We start from the raw sequence: 21,332 nt of genomic DNA, 5'->3' as shown, positions 1-21,332 counted from the left end.
CCCTGTGCGCTCTCTGTGCGGGCGGAGGGGGGGGTATTCCCTGAGCCAGGAGTGCACTCTTTCACACAGATCTCCCTGAGGCAAAGTGCTGCCTCAGGGAGCTCGGCTCAAGTTTGAAAACTTTATTAAAGGGAGAAAAAAACATTCCTGACATGTCCCCTCATGTGACAATGTCACATGAGCAGGGACATGTCAATTACTTCTATTTAAACATTTTGTGCACATTTTAAATCCCTCATGAAACCTAATCCCACCGGTGCTTGAGGTTTCATGTTTTTTCTAAAGACCGCCTGGGCTTTTCGCCTGCCCACCAACCTTAAGGTTGGACGGGCAGGTCCATTAAGTGGCTTAATTACTTTTTTAAATGCCTTAATTGGCCATTGACAGTTCGGCGGGCGCACAGCCTATTCCGCTGCCCCGCCCCTGCTCGCCAAATGGAAAAAATGCAGCCCCTCGATTTCTCCTTTGCCCTTGTCTGTTTGCTGACAAGCATGCTTGATATACTTTCATGTAACACCAACCTTTACTGTTTGTTTTCACAAAGAAATGCAGAAAATAGGTTGCGTGTGCATTGCAGCTGCTGGTTTGAGACAGGACACTGAAGTCCGGGATCCAGCCAAGTGAAACCATGTTTAACTTGCCTGGCCCCTGCCTGACTGAATTTGTAACATACTTCCCCAAATACTCGAATAAAGTATGAGTCAGAGCTTTCATCAAAAAATAAGGCTAGTTAGACTTAAAAAATACCCAGTGCCTCAGCACGTTACAATTTGGCCAGTGGATTGATGCTATATGTGATGTTGACACTACATTTTCCTGGAATCTCACTCTGCTTCCCTCAGGTGAGGTTACACCCTGACTCCTGATTTACATGGTTTAGCATCATTGGGAAGTAATTTTGGCTTTAAACTGTTATTGAACTGGTAGCGTAAATGCAATTAAAAATGAGGAACAAAACTATTTACTGAAAAGCATAGGATTAGTTCCTCCACTTCATAACTGAACTTTCTTCTTATTTGACAAACTCTAAGTGCTTACTTTCATAGGTATAGGAGAACTGCATGTTGAGAATGCATAAGCAAATGTCATCATTGTTTTGCGAATGGGTAGTGGCTTGTACTTGAACTGAAAGGGTGGAATTGTCCCAGATTTTTACTAAGTGCGATAGTGGGTGGGGAAAAAGGATGTTTTAACATCTCGGCCGCAATGGCGGCTTTTTGCGCCGTATTGTCCCATTCCCGTCTCATTAATTATACAACTGTCTCGCTGGTGGCGCGACCTCTGATTTGCCCGCCACACCGTTATTTCGCTGCTTCCTCATGCAAGAAGAGTGTCCCCCAGTCAGCATTGCGGTGAAGTAGTCTGGGAAGAGTATCCTGCTGTCAGTTCTTGTTGAAAATAACAAGAGTGACATCACAAGACAGCACGAGAGAGCGGTGGAGAGATCAGAACCAGCACAAGTGCGGGGAAGCTTCAAAAAGTGACGTCAGCACAAAGGTGAGAGCTGATTGGTGAGTTGTGGGTAAGTGTTTTTCTCCAGTTTAAAATAGATTAAGCTAAGAAAAGTTAAGAGTTCTAGTTTTTATTTAAAGTACATAACTAACAACTTTTTTTTTACTGTATTTAACTTAAAGTAAGGATCTTTTTTCAACTATAGGCATGGCAGGGCAGCTCAGTCCCGTGTTATGTGCCGCCTGCAACATGTGGGAAGTCCTAGATGTTCCTTGCGCTCTGACCGACCACATGTGCAGGAAGTGCCACCAGCTGCAGCTACTTGTGCTCCGAGTTTTGGAGCTTCAGCAGCAGCTGGAGGCATTGAGGTGCATCCGCGAGGCTAAGAGTTTTGTGGATAGCATGTTTTTAGATGTGGTCACCCCACAGCTTACGGAAGTGCAGACAGAGAGGGAATGGGTGACCATCAGTCAGAAGAAAGGTGTCAGGCAGGTAGTCAGGAAATCCTCAGGGTGCATCTCGCTCGAGAACCATTATTCTGTGTTGGAAAACAGTGAGATTGACAGTTCCTCTGGGGAGTGCAGCCACGTTCATGGCACTGTGAGTAGCTCAGCTGCACAGGGAGGGAGGAAAAAGAGCGGAAGAGCATAGTGGTAGGAGACTCGATAATAAGGGGAACAGACAGGTGTTTCTGTGGCTCTAGACGTGACTCCAGGATGGTATGTTGCCTCCTTGGTGTCAGGGTCAAGGGTGTTACTGAATAGCTGCAGGGCATTCTAAAGGGGGAGGGCAAACAGACAGAGATCGTAGTACATATTGGTACTTACGACATGGGTAGAAAGAGGGATGAGGTCCTGCAAGCAGAATTTAGGGAGCTAGGAAGCAGATTAAAAAACAGGACCTCAAACGTAGTAATCTCTGGATTACTTCTGGTGTCACGCGCTAGTGAGTATAGAAATAGGAGGTTAGTCCAGATGAATGCGTGGCTGGAGAGATGGTGCAGGAGGGAGGGCTTTAGGTTTCTGGGACATTGGGACCGTTTCTGGGGGCGGTGGGACCTGTACAAGGTGGACAGGTTGCACCTGATCCGGAATGGGACCAACATGCTTGCGGGGAGGTTTGGTAGTGCTGTTGGTGGGGGTTTAAACTAACTTGGCAGGGAATTGGAATCCTGAGAGGAGGTTCAGCAGGGGGAGATGCACAGCCAAAATTAGAAGAGAGAGCAAATGAGTCTAGAAGGCATAGAAATTATAGGCCAGTTAAGGCACAAGGGAGTTTGGCAAGGTTGGATTGTATTTATTTTAATGCAAGGAGTCTGACGATTAAGGCAGATGAGTTTAGGGCACAAATTAACACATGGAAGTATGATGTCATTGCTGTGACAGACACATGGTTGAGAGAGGGGCAGGATTGGCAGCTCAATATTCCAGGATATAGGGTATTCAGGCGAGACAGGGAAGGAAGTAAAAGAGGAGGGGGTATCGTAGTATTGATCAAGAAATCAATTACAGCAGTAAGGAGGGATGACATCTTAGAAGGCTCCACAAATGAAGCCATATGGGTAGAACTGAAAAACAAAAAAAGGAGCAATCACATTGCTGGGAGTATACTATAGGCCCCCAAACAGTCAGCGAGAAATAGAAGAGCAGATATGTAGGCAAATTTCACAGAAGTGTAAAAATAATAGGGTAGTAATAGCGGGGGATTTCAACTTCCCCAACATTAACTGGGTTAGTCATAGTGTGATAGGTTTAGCGAGAGCTGAATTATTAAAATGCATCCAGGAGAGCTTTTAAGCCAGTACGTAGAAGGTCCTACAAGAGAGGCGGCAATCCTGGACTTAATTTTAGGGAATGAAGCTGGGCAAGTGGCAGAGGTATCAGTGGGGGAGCATTTTGCAGATAGTGATCATAACTCCATTAGATTCAAGATTGTTACGGAAAAGGACAAGGTTGGGCCAGAAATCAGAATGCTAAATTGGGGGAAGGCTGATTTTAATAAGATAAGATGTAGCCAGAGTGGACTGGGAGCAGCTACTTTTAGGTAAATCTGCGTCAGATCAGTGAGACTCATTCAATAAGGAAATAAGGAGAGTACAGGGACAACGTATTCCAGTAAAGATAAAGGGTGGGACCAACAAATCTAGGGAACCTTGGATGTCGAGGGATATACAGGATTGGATAAAGAGAAAAAGGGAGATTTATGGCAGGTACCGAGGGCTCACAACAGTGGAAGCCCTAGAGGAGACTAGAATGTGTAGGGGGGAACTTAAAAAGGAAATTAGGAGAGCAAAAAGGGGGCATGAAAAAACATTGCCAGGTAAAATAAAGGAAAATCCAAAGTTATTTTACCAGTATATAAAGAGTAAGAGGATAACTAGGAAAAGAGTAGGGCCCATTAAGGACCACAGTGGTAATTTGTGTGTGGAGCCGGAAGACGTAGGTAGGGTTCTAGATGAATACTTTGTGTCGGTGTTCACAAGTGAGAGGGACGACATGGGTATGGGAATCAAGCAGAAGGACTGTGATATAATTAAAGAAATTAGCATAGAAAGGGAGGAGGTTCTAAGTGGTCTGGCAGGCTTAAAAGTAGATAAATCTCCAGACCTGGATGAAATTTATCCCAGGCTGTTGAGTGAGGCAAGGGAGGAGATAGCAGGGGCGCTGGCAATAATTTTCAATACCTCTCTGGCCACAGGAAAGGTGCCAGAGGACTGGAGGACAGCCAATGTGGTACTGTTATTCAAGAAGGAAGGAAGGGATAAACTAGCGAACTACAGGCCAGTCAGTCTAACCTCAGTGATGGGGAAACTATTGGAAGCAATTCTGAGGGACAGAATTAATCTACACTTGGAGAGGCAGGGATTAATCAAGGACAGTCAGCATGGTTTTGTTAAGGGGAGGTCATGTCTGACCAATTTGATTGAATTTTTCGAAGAGGTGACCAGGTGTGTAGATGAGGGCAATGCATTTGACGTAGTCTACTTGGACTTCAGCAAGGCTTTTGATAAGGTCCCGCTTGGGAAACTGATAACAAAGGTAAAAGCCCATGGGATCCAAGGCAATTTGGCAAATTGGATCCAGAATTGAATGAGTGGCAGGAAGCAGAGGGTGATGGTCGAGGGGTGTTTTTGTGACTGGATGCTTGTGTCCAGTGGGGCTCCACAAGGATTGGTCTTGGGTCCCTTGCTGTTTGTAGTATATATAAACAATTTAGACTTGAATGTAGGAGGGCTGGTCAGTAAGTTCGCGGACGACACGAAAATTGGTGGGGTGGTAAATAGTGAGGAGGATAGCCTTAGATTACAGGAGGATATAGATGGGCTGGTCAGGTGGGCTGATCAGTGGCAAATGGAATTTAATCCGGATACGTGTGAGGTGATGCACTTGGGCAGGACAAACAAGGCACAGGAATACATGATGAATGGTAGGACCCTGGGAAGTACCCAGGATCAGAGGGACCTTGGTGTGTGTGTCCACCGGTCCCTTAAGGTAGCAGGACAGGTAGATAAGGTGGTCAAGAAGGCATATAGGATACTTACCTTTATTAGCTGAGGCATAGAATGTAGGAGCAGGAAGGTTATGCTGGAACTGTATAAAACGCTGGTTAGGCCACAGCTAGAGTATTGCATGCAGTTCTGGAATCCACATTGTAGGAAGGATGTGATTGCACTGGATAGTGTGCAGAGGAGATTTACCAAGATGTTGCCTGGGCTGGAGAGTTTTAGTTATAAGGAGAGATTGGATAGACTGGGTTATTTTCCTTGGAGCAGAGGAGATTGAGTGGGGACATGATTGAGGTGTATAAAATTATGAGGTGCATAGATAGGGTAGACAGGAAGGAACTTTTCCCCTTAGTGGAGGGATCAATAACCAGGGGGCATAGATTTAAGGTAAGGGGCGGGAGGTTTAGAGGGGATGTGAGGAAGAATTTTTTTCACCCAGAGGGTGGTGGGAATCTGGAACTCACTGCCTGAAAGGGTGGTAGAGGCAGAAACCCTCATAACATTTAAGAAGTATTTGGATGTGCACTTATGATGCCATGGCATACAAGGCTATGGGCCTAGTGCTGGAAAATGGGATTAGAATAGTTAGGTACTTGTTTGACCAGCACAGACTCGATGGGCTGAGTGACCCCTATGACTCAATATAAACTGCAGCTACTTGCACATTTCTCAAAGCCGCAGCCCAGGAGGGCACCAGTGAAGACATGGCCCCAAAGACCAAGAAGAGTGCAGCCTCCCAATTCAGTGACACATCCCCCTGATGCCTTCTGAGCACCGTGGAAACTCGCCGTGATGTTATCTACCCCCCACTCTGGCTGTAGGAGGCCCATCAGTCTCACCACTCCAGCTTGGGAGGCAATGGCAGAGGTGGTTATTGCCAATGCTGCATGCAAGAAGTCAGCCATTGAGTACAGAAAATGGAAGAATGATCTCACCCGTGCCGCCAGGGTAAAGCAACCATCTCATCACTCTAAACTCACACAGTCACAAGGCCATCGCATATTCACTGGCATCTCACTCACTGCCAGCTCAAGGGACATCACCAGTCACTCTCACACACACACCCTCACATCACCATCTCGCCTCATCTCCTCTGGAAACTGCCTCCTCAGCCCTCACCATCTTGAGGCCACTTGCACAGATCAACACATGCCCCCACACACACCCTGGGATACCCCCCTTCCCCAGTACAGCCCTTGCCCTGCAGCATCTTCCATTGCCTGAGGCCATTCTCCCCCTTCCACAAGCAGGCCCAAGCCATGCAGCCGTTGAAAAACTACCCACACTTTATGGCTGGTCTGGTAGGTAGCGACCTGCCCGTGAGACCCCTGAAAGTGATGTGGTGCTGCCTGCAAGGCTTGACACTAATGACTGCGTGTGCTGCGTGAAGAAAGGTAGGCAAACAAACCACTAAGTACTGAGCGAGGTGCAGCTCGCCAGGTGCAAGTCGCTTATGTACAGTTGTGAGACGTATCGGTGTGCAATCACTCCATAGTGGCTGGATGATCCAGCATTGGGGGATAATTCTGGAAGCAGCACTTATAATTATATGCATGAAAATGTATTAAATGATGTTCCTGACGTGGGGTGGTGGAAAACACAGCCCGCTATTGGCGGGTGGAGCAGACGATTGCAAACTGATTTCACGATGGTGTGAAACTGATTTTTGACCTTCTTGCCACATTGTCTGCTCACGCCCACCAGCCTCTTCCCTTGCCTGAAGCCAATGGGGGCGGAAAATTCCACCTACGTTTCACTGGCCAACAGAAGTCAGAAAGGCAGGATCAACCGCGCATGCCTGAATCATGACACATCTAATTTTCCATATCGCAGTGTATATTTATATTTATACGTATTTAGAGACAAAGTTAGATAAACACAGTCCTATGTCAAATTGGAGATTACATGCTGCAGTGGGATGATGAAGGATCTGTCACCATGAAAGCTTCATGTTGTCATGAGGTTCTGCCCACAGAGAGCATTTTGCCCATAAAAGATGGAAAGGTTTTGAGACCTAGGGTGGAATCATCCCAGATTTGCAATGGCGGCTTTTCACGCAGCATCGTCCCAAACCTGCTGCATTCCCATGAACCACGCCATTTCCACGCCAGGCGGGCTGTCATTTGCCCGCAAGCCATTACCTCACCGCTTCATCACACCAGGCGTCACATTTAAAGTACAGCTGTGCTCAGTGCTTCCAACCCAGGACTGCAGCGAAGAAGACATGGCTCCGAAAGGCAAGAAGACTGCAGCCGTCAAGTGTGTTTTGGACACCCTGGAGGCCCGCCATAAAGTCCTCTACCCCAGCTCTGGTGGCAGACGGGGCAGCAACATTACTACTCCAGCTTGGTAGGCGATGGCAGTGGTGATCAGTGCCAATGCTGCACAGAAGAGGTTGGCCATCCAATGCAGATAGAGGATGAATGATCTCATTCGTGCAGCCAGGGGATGGCAACCATCTCATCACTCTAAACTCACACACTCAAGCCCATCACACATTCACTGGCATCTCACTCACTGCCAGCTCTAGGGACATCACTATCCATTCTCACACACATACCCGCACATGTCCACCTGGTCTCATCTCCTCTGGAGGCTGCCTCCTCAGACCTCACCATCTTGCGGTCACTTGCACAGATCAACATGTACCCCCACACACATCCTGGGATACCCTCCTTCCCCAGTACAGCCCTCATCCTACAGCCTCTTCCCTTGCCTGAGGCCACTTCTTTCCCTTCCCCAAGCAAGAACTTCCCCTGCAGCCATTGAAAAGCCACCCACATATGGAAGACCTGATAAGTAGAGACCTACCCGTGATCCCCACTAAAAGTGATGTGATGCTGTCTGTGAAGCCTGGTGCTGATGACTGAGTGCTGACTGAAGCAAGGTCAGCAAACAAACCCTGAAGTCCCAAGCGAAGTGCAGCCCACCAAGTGCATGCCTTATATATGTTGTTGTGAACCATAGTGGGCAGAATTTTACCCTCGGATGGTGTGCGGGCCCCACCGGCTCGGCGGCGGGCGGACAGCTGACCCCCGCCGCTGAAACGGGACCCGTCGCCATTTTGAGTGGGCGGGCCAATTAAGGCTTGCCCGATGGGAAGCGCTATGCGCTTCCTGTGCGGGGGGTGGAGGGAATCCCCAGCTGTCAAAGTGCGCTCTTTCGCGCATGCGCACGAAAGAGCTCACATCTCCCTGAGGATAAGCGCTGCCTCAGGGAGATTAGTGACAGTGCACAAAAGTTAAAAAATAGAAAAATAAAAATATTATTAATGTGTCCCCCTCATGTGACAATGTCACATGAGATGGGACATGTTAATAAAAATGACATAAACTTTATTAAACTTTTTAAAAACGGACATGAAACCTTATCCCTCCAATGGTTGAGGTTTCATGTATTATCAGAAGCCCGCTGGGGCTCCTGGCCTTCCCGCCAGCCTTAAGGTTGGATGGGCCGTGCCTTTAATGATCTTAATTAGCCCGTCAATGGCCTTAATTGGCCATTGACAGGTCGGCGGGCGGACAGCTGATTTCGCTGTCTGCCTGCCTTCCTAAAAATTTAAAGGGACCGGGATGACGTTAGGGGTTCCTCCCGACGTCATTCTGCGTCATTTTCCCGTCGGCGAGCGGGCCCCGCCCCCAAATCGCCGATGGGAAAATTCTGGCTAGCGTATTTTCCCACCGACATGGCGGATAATCCAGCAGGGTGGGAAGGTTGGGATAAGTCCGCCAGGCTGGCCTTATAATGATATGCTAATGTATTACAATGAGATTCCTGACTTTCGGTGGTGGGGAACGAAGCCTTCCAGCAGGCGCAGCAGACGATCACAAACGACATCATGAAACCGGTTTTTGACCTCCTGGCTGTATTGTCCGCTCACGCCACCGAACACGGAAATTCCCGGCCCTAGTTTGCTCAGGCAGGATTCCTATAGAGAGGTGTGTGGTTTCAGTTGTTGGATGAAATATTTACCTCTTTTTAGCGTCAGTTATTTTTGTTGGGTAGCCTGCCATTTTCAGGGATATTTTCTTGGCAATATTTTCCTTTCATAATTCTTGCTGAGATATTGTCATTTAAGTCATCTCATATAAAGCCGTGAGCACAGATATTCCTTTGGGAGTTCCAAATGCACTGAGTGATTTATATGAGAAAGAGAAGTTAATAAGTTGACCGATGTAAGCAGGTACCAGGACACTTGATGCATTTTGTTCACATTCATCATTACCCTGGAATTTGCATAGAGAAGCTTCTTTCTTCCAACATGCACTTGACATGTCAGAGCAGATCTGCCTTTTACCACTTATGTTTCACAAGACACGCTGCCACTGAGTACTACCATTCACTGCAGGTTGCCCTGCAGGCAATATTTGGAACAGGGTTGACTCTTACTGTAGAGTCTTCTTGCGAACAGATCCTTTCAAGCCATCCCAAGGACATCTGTCATGTTACACGGTCTGATATGCACATATGTATCAATTAATTGTCAAAAGCTATGTCTGAAAGGAGCAACAACGTCATCACTTTCATATTGATCCTGTTCAGCATTCAGTTTCACTGAATGACAAGGTTCCTTCAAGTGCAAACCTTTGCAGATGGCATCCATGTAAACATTACAATTCTTCACGTCAACCTCCTGGCCTACATGAACAGAAAGGGTTTGCACTCAATTAATGTTTAGATGGTATCTTATCTCTGAAACATCACTGAGCAATATCTGAAACAAGGATTAATCTTTCTTTATAAGTTTTCTCACTAAAATAGGCTTTCAAGCTATCCCAAGGACACCTGCCATGCAGCACAGCCTGGCCATCATGCTTCATTGTGTGGCGTATCACAGTGCACACTCTTTTGGGAAAAAAAATCATTGGTGGAGAATACTGTTAATGGACCCAAGCTAAATTATGCATCCATGATTGTTGATTCACTAAAATAACCCTAGATAACGGAGGAGTTCCATGACCATCGGTGGGGTGGGGGGGGGGGGGGGGGGGAGTGCAGGAGCAGGCGTGCATAGGCGCGCCTCTGATTGGCGCCCCCAATTGGGGGCGAGCTGCCATTTTACATGGGCAGGCCAATTAAGGCCCGCCCAGTGTGACGTCCACCAGGAAGTGCTACACATTCCCTGTGAGGGCGGGGTGGGATATCCCACAGCCGAGAGTGCACTCTTTCCTGCATGTGCGTGAAAGAGTGCAGTCATCTTCCTGAGGCTCAGTGCTGCCTCAGGGAGATTGGCGCCAAATTTAAAAGTGGTGAAGGGGCAAAAATAAAAGTTCCCTGACTTGTCCCCTAATGTGACACTGTCACGTGAGTTGGAACATGTCCATCACTTTTAATCAAACATTTATTAAATTTTTAAAAACCCTCATGAAACCTCATCCCGCCTGTGAATGAGGTCTCATGCTTTTTCTGAAGCCCACCAGGGCTCTTGGCCTGCCCGCCAGCCTTAAGTTTGGACGGGCAGGTTCATTAATTACGTCAATTACTTTTTAAATGGCCTCAATTAGCCGTTGACAGGTTGGCGGGCGCACAGTTGATTCGGCTGCGCCCCCGCCGACCTGAAAATTGAAATGACGGGGTTCCGCCCTGTGTCATCCCGCATCATTTTATGTGTTGGCCACCCCCCGCTCGCCGACCTAAATATCCTGTCCCACTGTCCCCCCCCCTTTAAACCAGCTTATATTTCACCTCTTTTCTATTTTTCCTTAGTTCTGTTGAAGAGTCACACGGACTCGAAACGTTAACTGTGTTCCTCTCCGCAGATGCTGTCAGACCTGCTGAGTTTTTCCAGGTATTTTTGTTTTTATCCTGGCCCATATGTTTGCTTTGCCGCCTCTGCCATCTTCACCTGAAAGAAAGGTGCGGCATGCAGTTTTATCATGTGAAAGAATGCTGTATACAGTTTTGAAATGCCATGTCCCAGAGTTGTGGTCATTCCCATGGGCACTGCAGTGAAAAGCACATTTACCTTTGTCTCCCTCCTGATACCAGGAAATTATTTTCAAGCCAGGATCTTGGCCAGCTGCCTGCTCCCACTGAAGATTGCACATGAGTTTTGACCAAAGGTTGGCCTGCGGCTCCACCCTGCACCAACTTTATCGACTGTGATATTGTGAACAACTAGACCACTTTTCTGCCACCACCAAAATTTGCTTTTAGAGCTAACATGCTTTACAATCCGACACTTCACTCGATCTTTACTAAGTATACTGCAAATCACACTGTCTTGTGTGAGGCTAGCCTATTTAAATTAGGATGGGATGCCTATCGTACAACCCTGTGTGTGTTCACTCTGGCCTGTTTCATGGCCAGGTCAATTTTATCTTTATGGAAAAACTGAGGCAATGTTCTCATGCTTCTGAGCCATACAAAGCACCAGGATCTGCAGCATTCAGTCAGTTCACTTTTCCCCAGCTAAGGATGCTTCGGACCTTTCATTTGAAAAATGTAGGACAAAGTCTTCAACCCCATTCCGGAAATAGGTTAGATTAAACGAGCATTAGAATATCAAATATTCTATTATCCAAGCCAGTCTGTCTACTTTTTTAACATTTCCCAGGAGCCTAATGTTTCAGTGCCATTCAGAACCAGGCAATGGACAAGCATAAAATATCTTTCGTGTCGTCCTCTAAGAAGAAGTGTACAATGCAATGATCTTCAGGTAATAAAAGAAGCAAGAAATCTCAAATACTTGAAATTGGAAACAAAATCAGAATTGGTTGGTAGCACACAACCAGTCAGTCAGCATCTGTGGTGAAGCACAGCAGGTCCAGCATGCTACATAAAGAGAAAATAAAACAAGCCAACACCAAGGGCCCAACCCCCAATCACTCCTACAACACAAAATGCCAACATTCTCCCACTAGGCATCAATTGACCCATCTCATATCACCAGCATCCATTGATGCTGTTCCTGAAGTTTATGTTGAACTTTGTTAGGACTGAGTAAGAGACCAATGACTGAAAGATCAAAGTGAAAATTGGAAGGAGAATTAAAATGGCAAGATACAGGGAGCTGAGGCTCATTCTTGCAGACAAATTGGAGATGATGTCAAAATAATCATGTAATCTGCATTTGGCTTTCTCTGTTTCCCATTTCTCCCAATAGATTGTCAAATATTATAACCCAACAGAGAGACATCCATGCTGATGGCCTGGATATTTAAAGGCACAGTTGGATCATATCTGCTATCCCCAGCAGTGAATATATGATGAGATCCAAAAGCATTCTACTAAATCAGCTAGCCTTGCTTCAAATTATGTTTAGTATATTCAAAAATATCTCCAGTATCTTTTTAACATTACTGTAGTTTTGAACCTGGTTCAGTTTTGCTATTGTTATTTTCTCACACCCCAGTTGTAATTGAACCTTGAATTGATTAGGAGTTGGAGACCATGAATGACATTGCCTGTTTGCAATGTGCTCTGCACAAAATTTTCCCTAGAATCTATCAAACATGGCTATATTGTGGTATCTGGTGATATCAAATCATTTGAATTATATTTCTCTCCTTTATGAGAGAATCAACAGATGCTTTGATTTGTATAACACAGTCTTGCAATTTTTTTTTATTTGGCGTGATTAAATTTTAATTTATTCAACATGTATCGCTTTGAACAAGATAGAAATCATTGCCATTGAATGTAATACATCTTTGAAGTTTGGAACTGATTTGATAGAATAGATGTTAATAGAAAAATACATTTCTGAGTTTCTGCATATGAAACATTGATTTTAATAACAGAATCGGTACAATACATCTCAAGCTCATGTGGGAAATACCTGTAGAATCTAGCTCTTTGTTCAGAATCCTACAGGCCAGAATCAATCATGTTTATATTCCTTCTTAATGAGGAGCAAATCTTTGCAACCTGCAAAATAATCCAGAAAATGCTGGAACAACAGAAAAGGCCACTGAAATGTGAAAAGATGGATTAATGCTTTTTCAAGACTAAGCCAGGATCTACTCCGAAAATATTAACTTTTTTTTTTGCCAGCCCCTGATTAATCTGCTGCTTGTTTCCAATGTAAATAGATTTTCAGAACTTGCAGGATTAGTATCTTTTTGGGATCCTGCATCCTACTGCTGCATGGCGATGCACCACATATAATATTAATAATATTTCGGCACAGACTAGAAGGACCGAATGGCCTGTTTTCTGTGCTGTAGTGTTCTATGGTTCTATATGTCAGATGGATTTGTTTGACCTTGATTTTGGAGGAAGATAGGGAAATAGATTTGGAGTTGGATGAAGGTGGAAAAGTGAGCACTCTAGGTCTTGAAACAATTGCAGCATGAACTGGAAGGATAGAAGTTACTCCTTTTGTTGCGTTTTTATTTTCACTGCCCGCAAAATTGAAATGTAGTCATATGAAAGGGGAGAAACACTTTGAGGACTTGAAGTGAAATAAAAATATCTGTTTGTACATTAGGCGTGACATATTAACAATGAATACAGGGGCAATTTCTACATTAATCAAGGCCGGAATGCAGTGAGCCATTCTAAACTCCATTGGCCTTGACAGGAATGTAAAATCTCACTGCCTTAAAATTCCGCCCCAAGTATGAAGCGAGGAGCAATTCCAGTGTGTGACAAGTATCCTATTTTTGTATTAACAGGGAGCTCTGGAGAACACACCAATCAATGTACCCATTTTAAAGTGCCAGAGTCAAGTAAATCTGGCAATACCTAGCCAACTTTATCCCAGGAGCAGCTGTAGCAGCAGTGAACTCTCTCTTTCAAGTGCCTGCAGTGAACATTCAAGTGGCTCCTTTACTTGGAATGAAGGAAAGACATGCAGTAAGAGGGTACAGTTTGAGTCTTATTAAGTGAACTTCATTTGACAAACATGTTTCAAGAATGTTAGTACAGTTGGCTGATAGTAGCACTTTCTATTAACCAATTTTCAGAACATCGGGCCTAAAACTTCTTGGGGATCCACTTTGTTGGCACAACTGTAGTACAGTGAAACAGCTATCTGCCCTATCCCCAGGCTGGAGATGTTGTCCCAAATCCTGGGGATAAGACCATCTGCAATGGCACATGGGTAATCTATAGCTGAAAGAGTACATAAGCGTCAGCCGTTCTGAACCTCTGGTGAAATGCTGGAAGGGTGTCACCTCACTCTAACAGTGGAGAGGGGGCGCAGCAACAAACCACAACAAGAAGTTGCCTTTTCTAGTTTTATGCTCCACATGAAGCAAAGGGGTCTTTGAACCTCTCTGAAACCAAATATCTTTGGTTTGGAATCTTTTACAGGCCTCAACAGGACGCATACCAGCTAGCTTTTAGCTGCCAAGAGTTCCATGGAGAACCGAGGTTATAAAAGGGAAGAATATTCTAGGGAAGTCAGTGCACGCCACAACTGCCCCACCACAACCCCCAGATACAGCCCTATGTTAAAGGACTTTGAGTGGAAAAATAACCCATGACATCCCCAGCCAGAAAATAATTCAAGCAAAAATCAGGGTGGAATCCCAAGAGATACCCGCTCTATAGCCTTGATCCGAGCTGGAATTTCAGAACCTTTATGCCAAAAACAAATAATGGTTTAGGAAGTCTGAAAAAAGAAGGAAGCCACTTGTGAATAAACAGGAGTACAAAAATTACAATAGATCCCTACATGTATTCCCAATGACAAATAATGAGAATGAAAGATGCAGTAGACTGCTTCTTTACCCAAGCTAGATGGCTTTTGTCTGCTTATTCATGCTTCATTTGTTTTCAGTGGATGAAAAAAATATTAAATATTAGTATTCTCAATTGCCATCTTGTAAGAATACTGGGATCATGCCCTTACAAGAATATTCATCCTAGTTTGTTGACTGAATTAGTAATATTTTCCTTTTCATTTATAGTCTTCTCTAAGCTGGGAAAAGAGACTCAGTATTGGCTCCTCACTTTCCAGCAATCTCTCTAGTCCTGCAGAAGAACTACCTCCAACTCGAGAAAAAGAAAGCCACATTCTAGAAGGATTAAAGAAGCTACAAAAGAAAAGGCCTCTGTTAGAGCCATCCTCAATTGTGTCAAAATGGGCTTACAAAGATTGTATGAACTCAAATGAAGGAATTTACTCTCTTGGCCTAAAATGTCGGAATCGCAATAAGAGTAAAGAGCAAACACCTCTTAAGGTTACCAATAAAGACACGTGCTTAGAGCAAAATAAAACATTTGGGTATGATTCTGATTCACATGATGATGCAGATGATGACTGTATAGCACTCATAACCACAGTAAATGAGGTGCCAAGTAAAGACTGCAAATCATTCTGTAAAAAACTAACACACAGTGTATCTGATAGTCTGTTTAGTTGGGATGGCAGTGTAAAATGTGTTTCAGAAAGGCTTACTCACATAAGCTCAAGAGAAAAGCCTGAAAAGTTGACTAGTTTTGTCAGTAGCTTTCAATCAAGTGAAAAACTATGTACAACCAACAAGTTGCCTGTAAAGAAATTGCAGTTCAATTCTACCAAACTGCACTATAAAGATTTAACTATCCAGCTATCTGACACTGAAGATATTGAGATGTTAGACGAACTGCGTCTGGAATGCGAGGAAGAAAGAAATTCTTCTGATTTTGTAACAAGTTTATTGACTGACAAACGGTCAGTGAGTCATGCAAACTTACTCAGTTGCAAAAAGGCATTCTTCTCATCTGCAGATAAAGATGAAGGCCAGTTTTCAACTTGCTCTGATAACAGGCCAAAGACTTTGAGCTTGCTGAAAGAAAATTGTCACGCAACCAAGGCCGTAAAAACATCATCTGAAGAATGCCTTACAATAGTGTTTGATGCTGAAGATGGCCAGCCAATTAAGTTTAATTCCCAGCAGACAGCAAGTGTCACTGTGTCTTCAAATGAAATTTCTAGTCCAATTGCTTTAGATGGGAATCACCAGCAAACTGTTTTTGCTAAAGATGCTGCACTAGTGCCTCAAGGGCTGATAAGTTGTCAAAGAGGAAGTGATGCAAGGAATTATACAGTTTTAGAGTCATTGCAAGGTCATACCGAGCAAAAACAGTTAGAAGACCCTGAAGCCAACAAGAAAATATTTAGTTCCATTGTTCGTACAGATTCTGTAAACTCTGAAAGGCCGTTGACACCACACATTCTTCAACAGGATAAAGTATTGAAGCCAACTTTTAATGCAGCTTATAAATCAAACTGTGCACCTTCTGTATCTTCCCTGCAGACAGCTTCTACTCAAAAGCCACGTCTAACCAAAATACCTAACAGAGGCAAAAGCTCACCGCAGAAAACCTCTAAAGTAAACAGCATTGATGTTAGCAATACATTTTCATCATCTGGTTCTCTAATCCAAGACAAGTCGCTATCATTATCAAATGTAAAACTTACCAAATATTTAAAAATGCCAAGTATTAATATTAATCACTGTTTAAAAGATGGTTCCACCATTCCAAAATGTAGCCCACAACTTTCTCGAGACTCTAAAATTGCATTCTCCAATGAAACGGGAAAGAACAATGCCAATATAGTACAAGGATCTTTATTATCCAGAAGACAAATAACAGATCATGGAGAATGTCCCACACGAGATAAATATGATAATTTAGAACTAGAAGAATTAAAATCTCCATCACCTCCACCTCCACCAGGGAGATCTTCTTCTTTACTATTTAAACCAAATTATGAACATTCACTGAATATAGCAACAAAAACTGAAAAATGCATACCTGTTGACACAAGCAAGGATGCACCTGCATGTTCATCTTTAAAATCGCATGGAGTTACAAGTTCTGCTTCACCTTGTGTCCTGTTGACTGAAGAAGTACAAAGTCAGCAACCCCAGAAATCTCCCGTAGAGGCTGATTTGTGCAGGCCCCACCACGAAAAAGCATTTCAAAACTCCCAGGAATCAAATGGAGTGGCTAAAGACTTGACATTGGGCTCTTTTGAAAAAAGATATCTGAAGACAAATTGTTCAAATACTTCTCCATCAATGCACATTCAACCTTGTTCTCAAACAGCTGTTAAAGCGATTAGAAGTTTAACATGCATTCATGCAAACCAAAAGGACCCATCTCCACAAAATACCTTTTCTGCCAAAGCAGGGCAAGTAAGTGAAAATGGGTTCATGTTACAATACAAACCATCTAACATTTTATCAACATCTTCACAGTGCCATGCATCAAGCATAAATGAATCTTCATCTCAGCCACAGCCTTCTTGCTCGTCGCCTTCTAGTTTTAGTAATGGACATACAAACGTTTACTGTTCTGATGAAAAAAACTTGAAAACTCGAATTCCTATTGGACTAAAAGGATTTTTAAAATCTCCCCCGTTACTGAGAAAAAGTTCAACTGTACCTGGGAAGCATGAGAAAGATAGTATTAATATCTGCTCTAAAGGAAATGCAATTCAAGAAAAATCTAGGCAGGCTGATGTATCAAAAAATACAAAACCTCTGGAACAAACAGATTCATTAGTTGATTTTGAGAAAACAGGTGACCTTCAAGATGGTCTTGCTGTTAAAATAGGTTTCTCTGCAGACCTTGAAGATAAAACAAAGCATGACAGAAGCACAGCAGTTGGGAATGATGTTGATATCATAGAAATTAAGGCATTTAAGAGGTCAATTTCAGCTAATAGCAAACCCAACCTTAAGCCAGCCCTAGGCATGAATGGTGCCAAAGCTCGAAGCCAGAGCTTCAGCAATCAGACTGGGGACAAGCCTTCTGTTTCAGTGGTCGATGGCCCAGGAAAGGTGCGAACCCAGATAATCACAAATACAACGGAAAGAGGTAATTCACTGACAAGGCAGAACTCTAGCGGTGCAACAGAAGCATTACAAACTAAGCCTGCTTGTGGCTCTTCAGCTAATCAAAGTCCTTCACATTCTCCAAGAACAGTGGATATTCCCTATTCACGGCAAGTGTCATATGGAAGTGTAAGTAGCTCAAGTAGCCATCATAGCAGTCCTAGCAAGTTACCTTGTAGAACTCCACCAAAGGGTGATGGCCATCTTAGTTCTTTAAAGTTTGATAGCAACCAGTCACCACCTCAGAAGGAAATCCGAAGTCTACCTCCAAGTGATAAATCAAGTGAGAAAAAATCTAAACCAATGCCTCAGAAAGGAAAAAACGTAATGCAGACAGGATACGAGTCTCAGTCGCCACCAAAGATGTCTCCTATGGAAAGTCTGAGCAAACCACCGAGTCCCTCAAAACTTAATATGGTAAAAGTCATCAAGAAACAAGAGAGCCTCTCAAAGAGGCCTGAAATTTCTGACAAAGTACTCATTTCACCTTCTGCTTCTGGGGCACAGTGTAGCATTGAAGTGAAAGTCATGTTGGGAATTCAAGAAAATATGCAGAAGGTGCAAGGACAGGACAAGGTTCAGATATTGGAGATAAAGCAGAAGACTGGGCCTTCAATAGCCAAGTGGTTTGGGTTCCGGAAAAGCAAGTTGCCAGCGCCGAACAGTAAGAAATCTGATGCTTCAAAATCCAAAGATGAAAAGAAAGAAACCAAAAATGGATCTGGTTCAGATATCAAGCAAACAAAAGTAGACAAAAAAAAAGACAAAAGAAAAAATGAAAAAGCCTCTGAAGAGGGGAATGAAGTTACTAAAGAAGATATGAACTGTGATAAAAAATTAGATGGTGCTTTTCCAAGTAAAAGTTGTGAGATCACACGACATGAAACACACAACAGTAGAAAAAGCAGCCTTGCACCAAAACACCACAGATATGAGGATCATGATGTTCCAATGAAAGATTCAACAAATGACCAGTTCCTGCAGGAGCTCCTACACAGGTTAAGATCTCAATTATTTTGTATTAAATATTGCTTCACGAGATTATTTATCAGTAGCTATTCTTTATTCAAACTCCCTATTCTTACAGTTTCATATAGCAAAAAGGTTTTAGGTTATACACCAAATAATTGCACTTGAATATCAAATTACACTCTTTGATGATTGGTTTTTAGTTTGGTCTAATCTTTTCTGGTATAAATTTTAAATGTTTAATCAGCAGTGCACCACCACTGTGCACCCTAAATTGGAGACTAAAGGCCATTCCGAAACTGAGACTGGAGCCTCCCTCTTTTGCTCAACTTGGGATCCTGTCTCGCATCCACAGGTAGTTTGCCCCTTTTCCAAAGCTAGATGTCAAGCTACTTGTCTTGCCAACAGCACCTCAAAGGTAAATTTCAGGGAGTTAGGGTGGAGTAGCAGTTAGTGGGGAGGGGGTGTCGTTTGCACATGCACTGTGAAGTGAGGAAGTTCTCCTGCTCTTCCTGGCAGCATACCAAGGACCGTTGATTTAGGTTTTTTTTAAAAATAAAATTGCATTTCATTGTCAACTGCAGAAACTGACGAAAAATCCCAAGTGGAATAGGTCCAACAGCTTTTTCAATGATAGCCAACCAATTTTCACAAAGGGACTTAAAACAGGTATTAAGATCCTAATTTCCATATGTAAATGGCCTAATGCTTGTTTTAGGTGGCTGCCATGGCTCCTGAAAAATGGGCCAACACAATAATGGGTCAGGCAACTAGGCGTCAGAATCAGAGAATCACACAGTGCAGAAGAGGCCCTTCGGCTCATCGAGTCTGCACCAACATGGGAGTAACACCTGACCTACCCTAATCCCATTTACCAGCACTTGGCCCATAGCCTTGAATGTTATGACATGCCAAGTGCTCATCCAGGTACTTTTTAAAGGATGTGAGGCAACCAGCCTCCACCACCCTCCCAGGCAGTGCATTCCAGACTGTCACCACCCTCTGGGTAAAAAAGTTTATCCTCACATCCCCCCTAAACCTCCTGCCCCTCACCTTGAACTTATGTCTCCTTGTGACTGACCCTTCAACTAAGGGGAACAGCAGCTCCCTATCCACCCTGTCCATGCCCCTCATAATCTTGTACACCTCGATCAGGTCGCCCCTCAGTTTTCTCTGCTCCAACGAAAACAACCCAAGTCTATCCAACCTCTCTTCATAACTTAAATGTTTCATCCCAGGCAACATCCTGGTGAATCTCCTCTGCACCCACTCCAGTGCATCACATCCTTCCTATGTTTGTTATCAGGATGTTGGTTCCTGAAATTCACCCTCATTGTGCTTGTTTTATGCCTATAAAATGGGTATGTGGTCCAATTTCCCCTCCAAGAATCCTAGTTGTCACAGGTGCCCTTAAGTTAATTTATTTTGATATGCAGATAAAAGGTAAAAAGCCCACCTACTAAAAATCAATGTTCCTTAACTCTAGGTGAATATTCAAGTGTTCATAGCTGAGTTTAATTCAACAAACGTTTTTTGTACCCTTATTATTAACCCCGGTTTGCTGCTAATCTCTGTATCCTCTGGCAAAAAGCAGAAATCACACTATCAGCATAGAAACTATATATTCCTGAAATGGATCTTTATAACAAAGAGTAGTCAGAAGGAATTATATTAATAGAGTGACTTCTCTATATCAGTAAATGAGACTGTAACTTTAAACTTTGGTAATATCAAAATACATTGTTTAAAAAACATTCTGTGATACCCATAAGTGTTGATGTATTAATTATAAAATGCTCTTCATGGGCAATATTTGATTTGTTCTCTCTCTATATCAGAGTTGCTAATGTGAAGTAGCATGGTTCACAACTTCAGAATGTAAACATTGGCCCAGATTTTCCTGTCAATATAATGGTGAGGTTAATGGCACTTGCCCATATTTCTGCATAATGGTGCAACCACTTCTGAGCAGATCCGTGATTTAGCTCAAATATTCAAAAGTTGCCGTTCAAGTTGTGCCATTTTACCATTAGCTTTGCAAAAATGGCATCTTGTTCTAGGCCTCACCATTGAGTGCTGTGACGTAGCTGCATTTGTGTGTTAAAGATACAAACTAAATTCATCACAGAAACTTAAGTCTTGATTAATCCAGCCTAAGTACCCTTTTAACAATGTGGTAAATGGTCATTTCTGCCAAGTAACTGCTCCGATACTTAAAAATAAACCATTAGCCTTGTGGTGTACTTTTCCTTCAGGTTTTAATTTGTGGAGATTTTAAATTTAATTTACTTTTAGCTTTTCCATTCTGTCTTTTTTTCTCTCTCTCTCAATCTAATCTTCCTTTCGCTTTCTCTCTACCTGATTTGACATTTGCTCTTTGTCCTTGTGCTGTTAATTACACAATCCGTTAATCTAATTGATTAAGGAGATATGCAGTTGCTTGCTCTGTTCACTCGGGTCCCAGATGCCTGGTTTCCTTCGTTGCGTTGTTATCTGTTCACCAACTTGGCACAAAAAAATTTTAAAGCGTAACTATACAAGGAGAAGTCTTAACTAATGGCAGACATTGCTTTAATCTCCCATTACAGCAAAATCTGGGTCATTCAAAATAAAATAACTGTTTTCTAATA

General features: G+C 43.4%; 1 protein-coding gene across 5 annotated transcripts in view; it reads left to right on the top strand.

Annotated features, from left to right (window-relative positions):
• Positions 1-21,332, top strand: part of LOC144686773 (nck-associated protein 5-like) — a 673,917-nt gene that overhangs the window by 562,541 nt on the left and 90,044 nt on the right. For 4 of the 5 annotated variants that reach the window (XM_078552424.1, XM_078552425.1, XM_078552426.1 and 1 more), the window contains 2 exons: positions 13,576-13,764; positions 14,815-18,731. In XM_078552424.1, coding sequence (XP_078408550.1) covers positions 13,576-13,764; positions 14,815-18,731 — 4,106 coding nt within the window. The remainder of the gene's footprint in view (positions 1-13,575; positions 13,765-14,814; positions 18,732-21,332) is intronic. The other variant, XM_078552429.1, reaches the window with a different exon arrangement.

Source organism: Cetorhinus maximus, chromosome 11 (genome assembly GCF_964194155.1).
Source record: "Cetorhinus maximus chromosome 11, sCetMax3.hap1.1, whole genome shotgun sequence".
Classification (NCBI taxonomy): Eukaryota; Metazoa; Chordata; class Chondrichthyes; order Lamniformes; family Cetorhinidae; genus Cetorhinus; species Cetorhinus maximus.
The sequence above is the reverse complement of the archived record's forward strand: the minus strand, read 5'-3'. Positions and strand labels throughout refer to the sequence as shown.